Here is a 12,875-nt window from a genome sequence, read left to right as displayed (position 1 = left end):
TAACTTTATTAGGAATTGCGGCGGGGGATCGCGGTTGACAGGTAGATAGACATTGCGCATGCGTTAGGTGTTAGGTTTAATTTAGCAGGCAGTTTAGGGAGTTACGGGGCTCCAATAGACAGCGTAAGACTTACTACGGCTGCATTTTGTGGCGAGGTGAAAATGGAGTAGGATTTCTCCATTTTCGCCACGTAAGTCCTTACGCTGTATTTTGGATACCAAACTGCGCTGGTTTGGTATACCTGCCTATGGCCCAAAAAACTACGGGCGACGGCAGAAATATACGGGTGTAACTTCTAGGTTACGCCGTATATAGGATACCAAACCAGCGCAAAATTCAGCGTCGCCGGCATTTGCGGGCGACACTGCATATCGGATCGGGCCCCAAATTTGCTTTGTTCTCTTGTTATTCTTAGTTGAAAGCTAAACCTTGGTAGGCTCAAATGCTAATTTATAAGCCCTTAAATGCCACCTCTGCATTTGACAGTTTTTCAAAGCTATAGGGCGTTAGTTCATGTGTTTCAAATAGATAACATTGTGCTCATGCACATGATGTTATTTATGAGTCAGCACTGATTGGCTAAAATGCAAGTCTGTCAAATGATCTGAGATAAGGAGGCAGTCAGCAGAAGCTTAGATACAAGGTAATTACAGAAGTAAAAAGTATATTTCTATAACAGTGTTGGTTATGCAAAACTGGGGAATGGTAAATAAAGGGATTATCTATCTTTTTAAACAATAACATTTTTGGTGTTTACTATCCCCTTAACGTGATTGCTACACACCTTTTCTATATTTTCTGGCCATAATTTGCATTTTCTTGCTTTTCCTACAGATATAGTTAGTAGTACAGGATATCACATATTAAATACTTCTAATGGACTACACAATAGCAGGTGAATTGAGGTTTAATGAATCTAGGCCATACATACAAATATACTGCTAAAATAGTGTGTCTGTGGCTATTTCAGAGTGTATTGCACATGCACAACATAATACCATCATTACAAATCATCTAGGAATACTCACAAATGTCCCAATTAAAGGTATACTAAACCCAATTTTTTTCTTTCATGATTCAGATAGAACACGAGATTTTAAGCGCCTTTCTAATTTACTCCTATTATCATTTTTCTTTGTTCTCATGCTATCTTGATTTGAAAAAGCAGCACTGTAAGTTTTAGAGCCGGACCATATTTTGTTCAGCACCTGGGTAGCACTTGCTGATTTGTGGCTAAATGTAGCAAACCAATCAGCAAGCGCTACCCAGGTGCTGAACTAAAAACGGGCAGATTCCTAACCTTTCATTACTGCTTTTTCAAATCAAGAAAATATGAGAACAAAGAAAAAATGATAATAGGAGTAAATTAGAAAGTTGCTTAAAATTGCATGCTCTATCTGAATCATGAAAGAAAAAAATGTGGGGTTAGTATCCCTTTAATGTAAGTTTGGGATTTTATGGTGTAAAATTCAATAAGGAGCTTGAAAACCTGCTGAAAGGTATAAAAAAATGTATTGTGATTGCAGAGAAAATTTTAGTTCCATGTAAAAAAATAGGGATTTTCCCCACAATCAAATAACACATTTTAGTCTCTGTCAAACCTCCCATAATTTGCGATTGAGATTGCCTTGAAGCTAAAACCTGTCAAAAACAAAATCGGCCAATAGATTGTGATTCAAATATGTCAAAATAATTATTTTAAACACAATAACTGTAAAAGAAAGTCCACTAAAATGTGTACAAAATAATTTTCTAGTGACTTGTTATTGTATGTGATTAATATCAACATTTAGATGAGACCCATTTTGTTCACAATATGGTTCCTCATCTGATAGACAGCCTGCTTCACCTCTTTATTTCTTAGGCTATAAATAATGGGATTAAACATAGGAATACAAGATGTGTACAAAACTGCAAAAACCTTGTCTAGTTTTATAGAATTGGTGGACTTGGGTCTCATGTACACGCCAAGGATTGTCACAAAAAACAAGATGACCACTGTGAGGTGTGAAGAGCACGTGGAGAAGGCTTTCCGCTTTCCATCATTGGAGCGGATACACAGAATAGAGGATATAATAAAGATGTAGCTCATTATGATGAAGGCAAAAGGAACAAATCCAAATAGCACCCCCGTAATCTTAATTGCTAAGTCTGTGTCTTGTGTCCCGGTGCACGACAACTCAATAAGTGGTCTGAGTTCACAAAACAAATGATTTATGACTCTTGGTCCACAGAAGTATTTTTGTGAAATCATTCCTAAAAACATGAAGGATTCCATGAATCCAATACACCATGAGACCAGAGCCAAATACACACAAAGACTAGCATTCATGAGATAAGGGTAGCGTAAAGGGTGACATATTGCAGAGTAACGGTCATACGCCATGGAAGCTAAAAGGGAATATTCTGCATCCACACATATGATGGTGAAAAACATCTGAGTGAAGCAACCTGTGTAGGTGATTGATTGGTTCCCAGTTAAGCATATATCTAACAGTTTGGGAAGAACAGTTGATATGAAAGTAATGTCCAGGACTGATAGATTGCATAAAAAGTAGTACATAGGGGTATGGAGATGTGGGATGGTAAATATCACAGTAAGAATAGTGAGGTTCCCTAACAAGGCTACCAAGTACATGAGAAGAAACATCATGAATAAAATCAGCTGAAGATCTGGACACTCGTAGAATCCTAGAACAATAATTTCCATGTGTCTTGTTGTATTCAGAAATTCCATTAATAGCTATATTCTTATGAATCCTGTAGCCCTGATGAAAAGAGAAAAGGTTAATGTATCTGAATAACTATCAAACAGTATGACACACACAAACATACTTATATATATAGGCATTAACTTTGAAGTTATGATCCTGAACAGAGGTCTTTGACTGTTTCCTGCATGAATTCAACCAAGTTATTCAAGCTACAGCCTTTCCTATGTCCTATGCTTAAAATCATCAAATCGCAACTCCTATTAGGTTCCCTTTATGACGCTGAGGTGGGCGGCTTTCAGTGAACTCCAACCGCGTATATATAGGATCAACAGAGTGGGCGTGGACATACCTCTGACAAAGTGGTGATGATACCACGAAACACGTAAGGCCACGCCCACCTTGCGTCTTGACATCAGTAAACAGCTGATTGTGCAGCTCCGAGTGAGCGGTGATTTCAAACAGTATAAGCCGCATTTGCAGTGGTTTTGTTCCGGATATTTTTAACTTTGCCTACGTCTAGTGAGGACATTAATACTAATACAGCCTCTACAATATCTTGTGGGGATTTGGACATTAAACCACCAGAGAGGATGTGGGACTGGTAATAACTATTACTGCCAGTGAGCATTTAACCTTTTGGAGCCTGTACATACCTCATTTTGTTTGAGGGCATTTCTTGTGAGTAGAAACCCTGCAGGGGCTCACTTTTTATATGTTTGTGTGTGTTTTTTAAAAATATAAAATTGATTTGCACTATGTAGGTGCTTTTGTGCGCTTTTCTGTTCTTGTCTTTGCCTTTTATATATATATATATATATATATATATATATATATATATATATATATATATATATATATTTATATTTATATATACAGTTGTGCTCATAATTTTACATACCCTGGCAGAATTTATGATTTCTTGGCCATTTTTCAGAGAATATAAATGATAACACAAAATCTTTTCTTTCACTCATGGTTAGTGTTTGGCTGAAGCCATTTATTATCAATCAACTGTGTTTACTCTTTTTAAATCATAATGACAACAGAAATTACCCAAATGACCCTGATCAAAAGTTTACATACCCTGGTGATTTTGGCCTGATAACATGCACACAAGTTGACACAAAGGGGTTTGAATGGCTATTAAAGGTAACCATCCTCACCTGTGATCTGTTTTCTTGTAATTAGTGTGTGTGTATAACAGGTCAATGAGTTTCTGGACTCCTGACAGACCCTTGCATCTTTCATCCAGTGCTGCACTGACAATTCTGGATTCTGAGTCATGGGGAAAGCAAAAGAATTGTCAAAGGATCTGCGGAAAAAGGTAGTTGCACTGTATAAAACAGGAAAGGGATATAAAAAGATATCCAAGGAATTGAGAATGCAAATCAGCAGTGTTCAAACTCTAATGAAGTGGAAAATGAGGGGTTCTGTTGAAACCAAACCATGGTCAGGTAGACCAACTAAAATTTCAGCCGCAACTGCCAGGAAAATTGTTCAGGATGCAAAGACAAACCCACAAATAACTTCAGGTGAAATACATGACATGTGGTGTGGCTGTTTCAAGATGCACAATAAGGAGGCACTTGAAGAAAGATGGGCTGCATGGTCGAGTCGCCAGAAGAAAGCCATTACTATGCAAATGCCACAAAGTATCCCACCTACAATATGCCAAACAGCACAGAGACAAGCCTCAAACCTTCTGGCACAAAGTAATTTAGAGTGATGAGACCAAAATTGAGCTTTTTGGCCACAACCATAAACGCTACATTTAGAGAGGAGTCACCAAGGCCTATGATGAAAGGTACACCATTCCTACTGTGAAACATGGAGATGGATCACTGATGTTTTGGGGATGTGTGAGCTACAAAGGCACAGGAAATTTGGTTAGAATTGATGGCAAGATGAATGCAGTATGTTATCAAACAAAACCCCTCATTTTCCACTTCTTGATTAGAGTTTGAACACTGCTGATTTGCATTCTCAATTCCTTTTATATCCCTTTCCTGTTTTATACAGTTTAACTACCTTTTTCCCACAGATCCTTTGACAATTATTTTTCTTTCCCCATGACTCAGAATCCAGAAACCTCAGTGCAGCACTGGATGAAAGATGCAAGGGTCTGTCAGGAGTCCAGAAACTCATTGACCATTTATACACACACACTAATTACAAGCGAACAGATCACAGGTGAGGATGGTTACCTTTAATAGCCATTCAAACCCCTTTGTGTCAACTTGTGTGCATGTTATTAGGCCAAAATCATCAGGGTATGTAAACTTTTGATCAGGGTCATTTGGGTAGTTTCTGTTGTCATTATGATTTAAAAAAAAAGTAAGCACAGTTGATTGATAATAAATGGCTTCAGCCAAACACTAACCATGAGTGAAAGAAAAGTTTTTGTGTTATCATTCATATTCTCTGAAAAATGGCCAAGAAATCATAAATTCTGCCAGGGTATGTAAACTTATGAGCACAACTTAATATATATAAAGTCCAAAAAAGAGCACTCTCACCTTGAGATCAACTGCCAGGGTGCCAACAATTAAATATAACGTATAGAAGGAGGCCCTCTCTGGTCTTTTTAAGTGAACTTTATTAGAACAAGAGTGACGTTTCGGGGACACACTTCCCTTCCTCAGACAAGCTGAGGAAGGGGAGTGTGTCCCTAAAACGTCACACTTGTTCTAATAAAGTACACTTAAAAAGACCAGAAAGTGCCTCCTTCTATCCGTTATATATATATATATATATATATATACAAAAAAAACTGGGGTATCATTTCCTTAGGACAAAATACCACATATATTATGGGTATTTTGGTGCACAGAGGTTTATTAGTAAATTGAAAAATAAAGACTATAAACAGAAAAACCTTACCCAGCAACCCCATATTAAGCTAAGAATAAGTAAAGAGCTGGGAATACCTAACCCCCAGAAAGAATACACTGCAGCAAAACCCAATTGCTAGAAATAAACATATAATTTAATAGCATATAGTTAAAGGGACAGTCTAGTCCAAAACAAACTTTCATTATTCAGATAGGGCATGTCATTTTAAACAATTTTAAAATGTACATCTATCGCCAATTTTGCTTTGTTCTCTTGGTATTCTTAGTTGAAAGCTAAACCTAGGAGGTTCATATGCTAATTTCTAATCCCTTGTAGGCCACCTCTCATCTCAGGGCATTTTGACATTTTTTCACCACTAGAGGGTGTTAGTTCATGTGTGTCATATAGATAACACGGTGCTCACGGTTCCTAGGAGCCAGCACTGATTGGCTAAAATGTAAGTCTGTCAAAAGAACTGAAATAAGGGGCAGCCTGCAGAGGCTTAGATACAAGGTAATCCCAGAGGTAAAAAGTGTATTAATATAACTGTGTTGGTTATGCAAAACTAGGGAATGGGTAATAAAGGAATTATCTATTTTTTAAAACAATAAATATTCTGGTGTAGACTGTGCCTTTAAGGCAAAAATAGAAATGACTAAACTTAAATTATCAAAGTATTTACATGTGTTTCACCCCTAGACCATCACATTCAGGGCTTCTTCAGGCATGAATAATTGACAACCACATCATATATTTACCTAGAATGTATATATATCCCTGGGTGAAATTAACTCTTTTCAGCCCTAATCGATTAAAGGAACATTAAGCACTAAATAAATGCTAGATAGAATGATGCAATCAAAGAAAAGATTAGTCTGTGAACAATATGTAGATGTATTTTTTGAAGTGTCATTAGCTGTTTAAATATTGACAAAATAAGTGTAAAGTGTTATATAAAACAATGGGAGCTGCGGTTACCTTCTCTGCTGTGGCCAATTAAGGACGGTTATAAATAAGTCACTAGAGTATGCAGCCATTGGCTGTGTAGAATATAACAGTGTTCTGCACTTCCACTTCTAACAGGAACTGAAAAGCTCACAATTTCCGAATGGAATTACAGGAAAAGGGGACAAAATAAATAGTTAAAGTATATTGCAAAGTTTTTTATTTATACAATTTATCAATTTATATAACCATCTCAAAGTGTTTAATGTTCCTTTGGCAACAACCATATTCGCTCAGAATACATTCAGAATAGAATAATATAATAATAATAATATATGTACAAACATATATATATATATATACATACATACATTTTTTTCTAACACCTGAGATCTCATATCTTTGAGCCCCTATAACCTTTTTTATGCAATATTTTTTTAAAGAGTTTTTATTAGACAGTGTTAACTTTACTTTGTCATGTATTTTTCATGTGTTTTGTGAAACTTTTTTATTTTGGAAAACAGTTAATCACAGCTCTGAGATAGCGGTAAATATCGAAGTGTAAATTTCGCTCAACTTGTAATACCAGCACAACAGAAAGTGGGCGCATATGATCACAATAACACTAGCGCAATTGTTTGCTCCTCACTTATAATCTAGCCCTCTATGTGGTGCCCTTAAAGGGACAGTGTAGTCAAAAATAAAGTTTTATGATTCAGATAGGGAATGTAATTTTAAACAATTTTCCAATTTACTTTTATCACCAATTTTGCTTTGTTCTCTTGGTATTCTTAGTTGAAAACTAAGCCTAGGAGGTTCATATACTAATTTATAAGCCATTGAAGGCCGCCTCTTCTCTCAGGGCATTTTGACAGCTTTTCACCACTAGAGGGTGTCATATAGATAACACTGTGCTCACGCATTGAATGTCTGTCAAAAGAACTGAAATAAGGGGCAGTTTGCAGAGGCTTAGATACAAGATAATCACAGAGGTAAAAAGTGTATTTATATAACAGTGTTGGTTATGCAAAACTAGGGAATGGGTAATAAAGGGATTAGCTATCTTTGAAATGATACAAATTCTGGTGTAGACTGTCCCTTTAAATTTCACAGATTATGTTTGTAGTTTATTTATTTATTCTCCTTTCCCCGTCATTTAACAATGAGAATTATTGGATTTCCGTTTCCCTTGGGTTTTTTATAAATTGATGGCACTACCGTGCTGTAAATCATAACTTATCTCCCCTGCTGAGGCCAGTTAGTAACAGCTATAAATGATAAAGTAATTCTCTAATAGGCTTTAAAGTTTCCTTAAAGGGACATGAAACCCAATTTTTTTCTTTCATGATTTAGGTAGAACATACAATATTAAACAACTTTCCAGTTTACTTCTATTATCTAAATTGTTTCATTCTCTTGGTATTATTTGTTGAAGGAGCAGCAATGCACTATTGGTTTCTAACTGAACACATCGATGAGCCAATGACAATCGGTATATATATGCAGCCACCAATCAGCAGCTAGAACCTAGGTTCTTTGCCGATCCTGAGCTTACCTAGATAAACTTTTCAGCAAAGGATAACAAGAGAAGGAAGCAAATTAAATGATATAAGTAAATTGGAAAGTTGTTCAATATTGTATTCTCTGTCTAAATCACGAATGTCTAATTATGACTTTACTGTCCCTTTAACACTGTTATGTATCGCACACCCAGTGACAATTATATATCTATTCCTATTTGTCGTTGGCAGAAAACATTAAGGGCTAGATTACAAGTGGCGCACTAACGTTAGTCCAACGTAAACAGCTAAGAGTGAATGAACACACCAAATGCAACATAAATACATTAAAATAAAGTGTTAGACTAATATATACACTATCTAATAATAATTATTCATATAGATGTTAAAATAAAATAATAATTATAAGGGTTAAAAGGTAAATGACAAGATATTTGAATGGAATGGGCTATAATAGATCTATACATGTCTAAATATGTGTATGTATGTATACATATGTATATATGTGTATACATGTGTATTTATGTTTTCATGTGTGTATATATGTATATACATACATATACAGGTAGCCCTCAGGTTAGGTTCCAGAAGGAATGGTTGTAAATCGAAACCCAGTTTATAATGTAAGTCAATGGGAAGTGAGGGAGTTAGGTTCCAGGTCCCTCTCAAAATTGTCATAAGTAACACCTAATACATTATTGTTAAAGCTTTGAAATGAAGACTTTAAATGCTAAACAGCATTATAAACCTAATTAAATAATAACACAACACAGAATTTATAATTAAACTAAGTTAAATGAACAAAAACATTTGCTAAAACAGCATTATAAACCTAATAAAAAATCACACTACACAGACTTTACTTGCATTTTTTTGCAAACAGTTCTTTCTATGCATTCCAATCTGGACTGATTTATAGACAGGAAGATCTTGTTCCTTTGAAAGCTGCTCGATAGCTCAGGTCTAGCTAGCCACACTGATTAATTTCAGCCTGCTTGTGTGCTTGGCTTACATATCTTTGCTGCAACACAAGCGAACAGCTCCACCTACTGGCTATTTTAATCAATGCACTGCTTCTCAGTGCTTTTCAATATCAGTCACATGACTGAAAAAAAAAGGTTGTTATTCTGAAACGGTGCAAGTTGAACCGTTGTAAACCGAGGGCCACCAGTATACACATTCAAACACATATGTATATATACTTTCCACTCAAATATCTAAAAATAAGAAAAATATTTTTTTATCAATTTTAAGATTTAATAATGTGTTTTTAATGTGTATGTACTGTTAATATGTAACATTCCAATGTTCTTCACATAGTGGGAAATGTTTTATGTATTTGTAAATAGATATTCATATATATATATATATATATATATATATATATATATCTGTATATGCCTGTATTTATTCATAAAGATATATAGGTATAAATCTATATTTTACAAAAAATATATAGAAATATAAATAGAAAGATTTTTACTATGTGAAGAACATTGGAATGTAATGTCGGATTAGCAAGCAATAAGGGTTAGTTAGTTTTTTAGTTTTTACGCTCTGACATGAAACCCAAATTTGTCTTTCATGATTCAGATAGATAATACAATTTTAAACAACTTTTCAATTTACTTCTATTATTTAATTTGCTTCCTTCTCTTGTTATCGTTTGCTGAAAGGTTTATCTAGGCAAGCCCAGGAGCAACAGAGAACCTAGGTTCCAGCTGTTGATTGGTGACTGCATATTTATATTGATTGTGTTTGGCTCCCCCATGTGTTCAGTAAGAAACCATTAGTGCATTGCTGCTCCTTGAACAAATCATACCAAGAGAATGAAACAAATTAGATAATAGAAGTAAATTAGAAAGTTGTTTAAAATTGCATTCTCTATCTGAATCATGAAAGAAAATTTTGGGGTTTCATGTCCCTTTAAAGTCTATGGGGTGAAGAAGTTAACACTGTCCCAAAATCTGAAGTTAGTGCTTGTCTGCGCTAAATAGTGCGCCACTTGTAATCTGGCCCTAAATAAGGGAGACCTAGGTTACAACATGGCAGCGTCCTTCATAGAAACAAAAGTACTTTATAGAAACTAAAATCTATACTTATTTCATCATTTATGCAACGGATATAGGGGTTGATCACAATATATGATGTGATCATTATCAGTATGTTTATGGCTGCTGATGAGCAGTTTTTGATGTTGATGTAATCACAATAAGCAAATTTTATTGTTTATTATCAACTTTTTTTTCATTGTTTCAATAAAAAAATGACAATACATACTTAACAAGGACCACTAAACGCAGTCGAATTTAATAACTGACAAATACACGATAATAAGACAATGATATAGCACTTACTGTAAATTTGAAATGAGCAGTAGAAAATTATCTGGCAAACTTACAATACAATAAACTACCAATGGCCCTTAAAATTGCATTTTGCAGGGCATTGCCCCAAAGAAATCAGTTCTTTTACCTGTAAAAAATACAAACAACCCCCCAACAGTTAAAGCCACCAACCAACCAACCAACGCCCCCCAAATAAAAAGCCTATCTAAAAAACCTAAGCTCCCCATTGCCCTGAAAAGAGCATTTGTATGGGCACTGCCCTTAAAAGGGTAGTTAGCTCCTTTACCTGCCCAGATGATCCACTTACAGTTTTTTGAAGTTCCGCTTGAAGGATCCATCCAGCCGGCAAGAAGTCTTCATCCGGGTGGCAAGAAGTCTTCATCCGGGCGTTCTCTTCCATCTTCATCCATCCGACGAAGTCTTTATCCATGTGGCCTCTTCTATCTTCATCCATCCGGTGCGGAGCTGGTCCATCCTGAAAACATCCAGCGCAGAGCTCCTCTTCAATACGGTCGCCGCCGTAAACTGGAACTTGACTGCAAGTGATGTCATCCAAGATGGCGTCACTTGCTTTCCTATTGGCTGAAAGGTTTCAATCAGCCAATAGGATTAGAGCTGCTAAAATCATATTGGCTGTTCCAATCAGCCAATAGGATTGAGCTCTCATCCTATTGGCTGATTGCAACAGCCAATAGGATGAGAGCTGCTCAAATCCTATTGGCTGATTGGAACCTATTGGCTGATTTGAAACACAAATGTTTTCTTTCATGATTCAGATAGAGAATAAAATGTTAAACTACTTTCTAATGTACTTCTATTATCTAATTTGTTTAATTCTCTTGGTATCATTTGATAAATGAGCAGCAATGCACTACTGTTTTCTAACTAAACACATGGGTGAACCAATGAAAATCATTAAATATATGCAGCCACCAATCAGCAGCTAGAACCTAGGTTCTTTGCTGCTCTGAGCTTGCCAAAATAAAAATGTCAGCAAAGGATAACAAGAAAAGGAAGCAAATTATATAATAGAAGTAAATTGGAAAGTTGTTTTAAAATGTATTCTCTATCTGAATCAAAATTGGGTTTCATGTCCCTTTAAAATGAATCCAATTGTCCCTCCCCTTTATCATGTGACAGCTATCAGCCAATCACAAAATTCATATACATATGTAATGTGCAATTTGCACATGTTCAGTAGGAACTGGAGCTTCAGAACGTGTGCGTATAAAAAGATTGTGAACGTTTTGATAATGAAAGTAAATTGGAAATTGTTCTTACATTGCATGCTTTATCTGAATCATGAAATTTTCATTTTGACTTTAGTGGCCCTTTAACAACCCATTTGCATGGCTATTTTCTCTATGCAATTCAACTGCTCGAAAAACTTCATAAATCCCATTTTTCGAGAACCAAAAAAGGTTTTGAATGTAAAATGTGCAAAATACACTAAACGTACTGTCATACTAGATGACATTAGGAAGCAATGGCACAAAATTAAAATAAAAAAAAAAAAAATATATATATAATATATATATATATATATATATATATATATTGTTTTTAGGTTTGCCCAGTTGAACCTGATTTGAGACATTTGACAAAGGCGCTAATGGGCGCCAAAACGTTATGTCTTTTTTAATGTTTATATAATAAATGTTACTTTTTACTTTAACAAGACCAATGAGTGCCTTTTCTGGACTTGAATCTATATATATATATATATATATATATATATACTTATATATATAAACTCTGCAATATACTTTTATTATTTATTTTGTACCGTTTTCCTGTAAATCTATTCTGGAATTGTGAGCATTTTAGCTTGTTAGAAATGGAAGTACTCAACAAAGTACAGTGCAAAGCTGGACTAAATAAGAAGGTGCGCCAAAGTTAACCAAAATGCCAAGTGCAATATAGTGATGATTCTATATTAGACAATGAATCAAAGATGATATATCATAAAAAATAAACAATATATAATAAAATAAAACAATGAGTGAATGATTCGTGGCTCAATATAATTAGTGATATTTCATATCCTCGTGAGTGTTCAGCAAACTTAGATTATCCCCCCCAAAGAACGGGGAAGCAGTTCTTGCAAGTGTCTTAAAATACACAATTAGATTCCAATGAGTGTTCAGAAACGTGCTTGTAAACGATGGAGGCAGCTCTCTTATGAAGATGACAAGGTAAACAACAAATCCTAAAAAGTAGGACGAGAAATAGAGGCGCCTAGTGTGATACCATAAGGACTAAAGAGATAAGGCAAGTATATATATATCTCAAATATACTCAAAAACCAAGGTGCACAACCAGTGCAATATTCAGCAGACTGAGACTTTGGAGCTGCTCAGCTGACTCGTAGGTGCAAAGTAAAGCAGGAACACGTTCTCCCAAGGATTTGCAGGAAAATGACAGGAGCCCAAGTTCGGTTCAAACATCCACCGGTACTAGACTTAACCCCAGATGTCCTAGATTCAATCACCAGGAGCAAGGTATATATATAAAA

The 12,875-nt window shown here is 35.3% G+C and overlaps 1 protein-coding gene across 1 annotated transcript; it reads right to left on the bottom strand.

The window, feature by feature from the left end:
- Positions 1-1,790: 1,790 nt before the first annotated feature.
- LOC128636478 (olfactory receptor 5V1-like) lies at positions 1,791-2,711 on the bottom strand. Its single transcript, XM_053689490.1, has one exon. The coding sequence runs from the start codon at positions 2,709-2,711 to the stop codon at positions 1,791-1,793; it is 921 nt and encodes a 306-aa protein (XP_053545465.1).
- Between the last annotated feature and the right edge of the window lie 10,164 nt (positions 2,712-12,875).

This window comes from Bombina bombina, chromosome 7 (assembly GCF_027579735.1).
Source record: "Bombina bombina isolate aBomBom1 chromosome 7, aBomBom1.pri, whole genome shotgun sequence".
In the NCBI taxonomy this organism is placed as follows: domain Eukaryota; kingdom Metazoa; phylum Chordata; class Amphibia; order Anura; family Bombinatoridae; genus Bombina; species Bombina bombina.
This window is presented reverse-complemented; position numbering and strand designations above follow the sequence as displayed.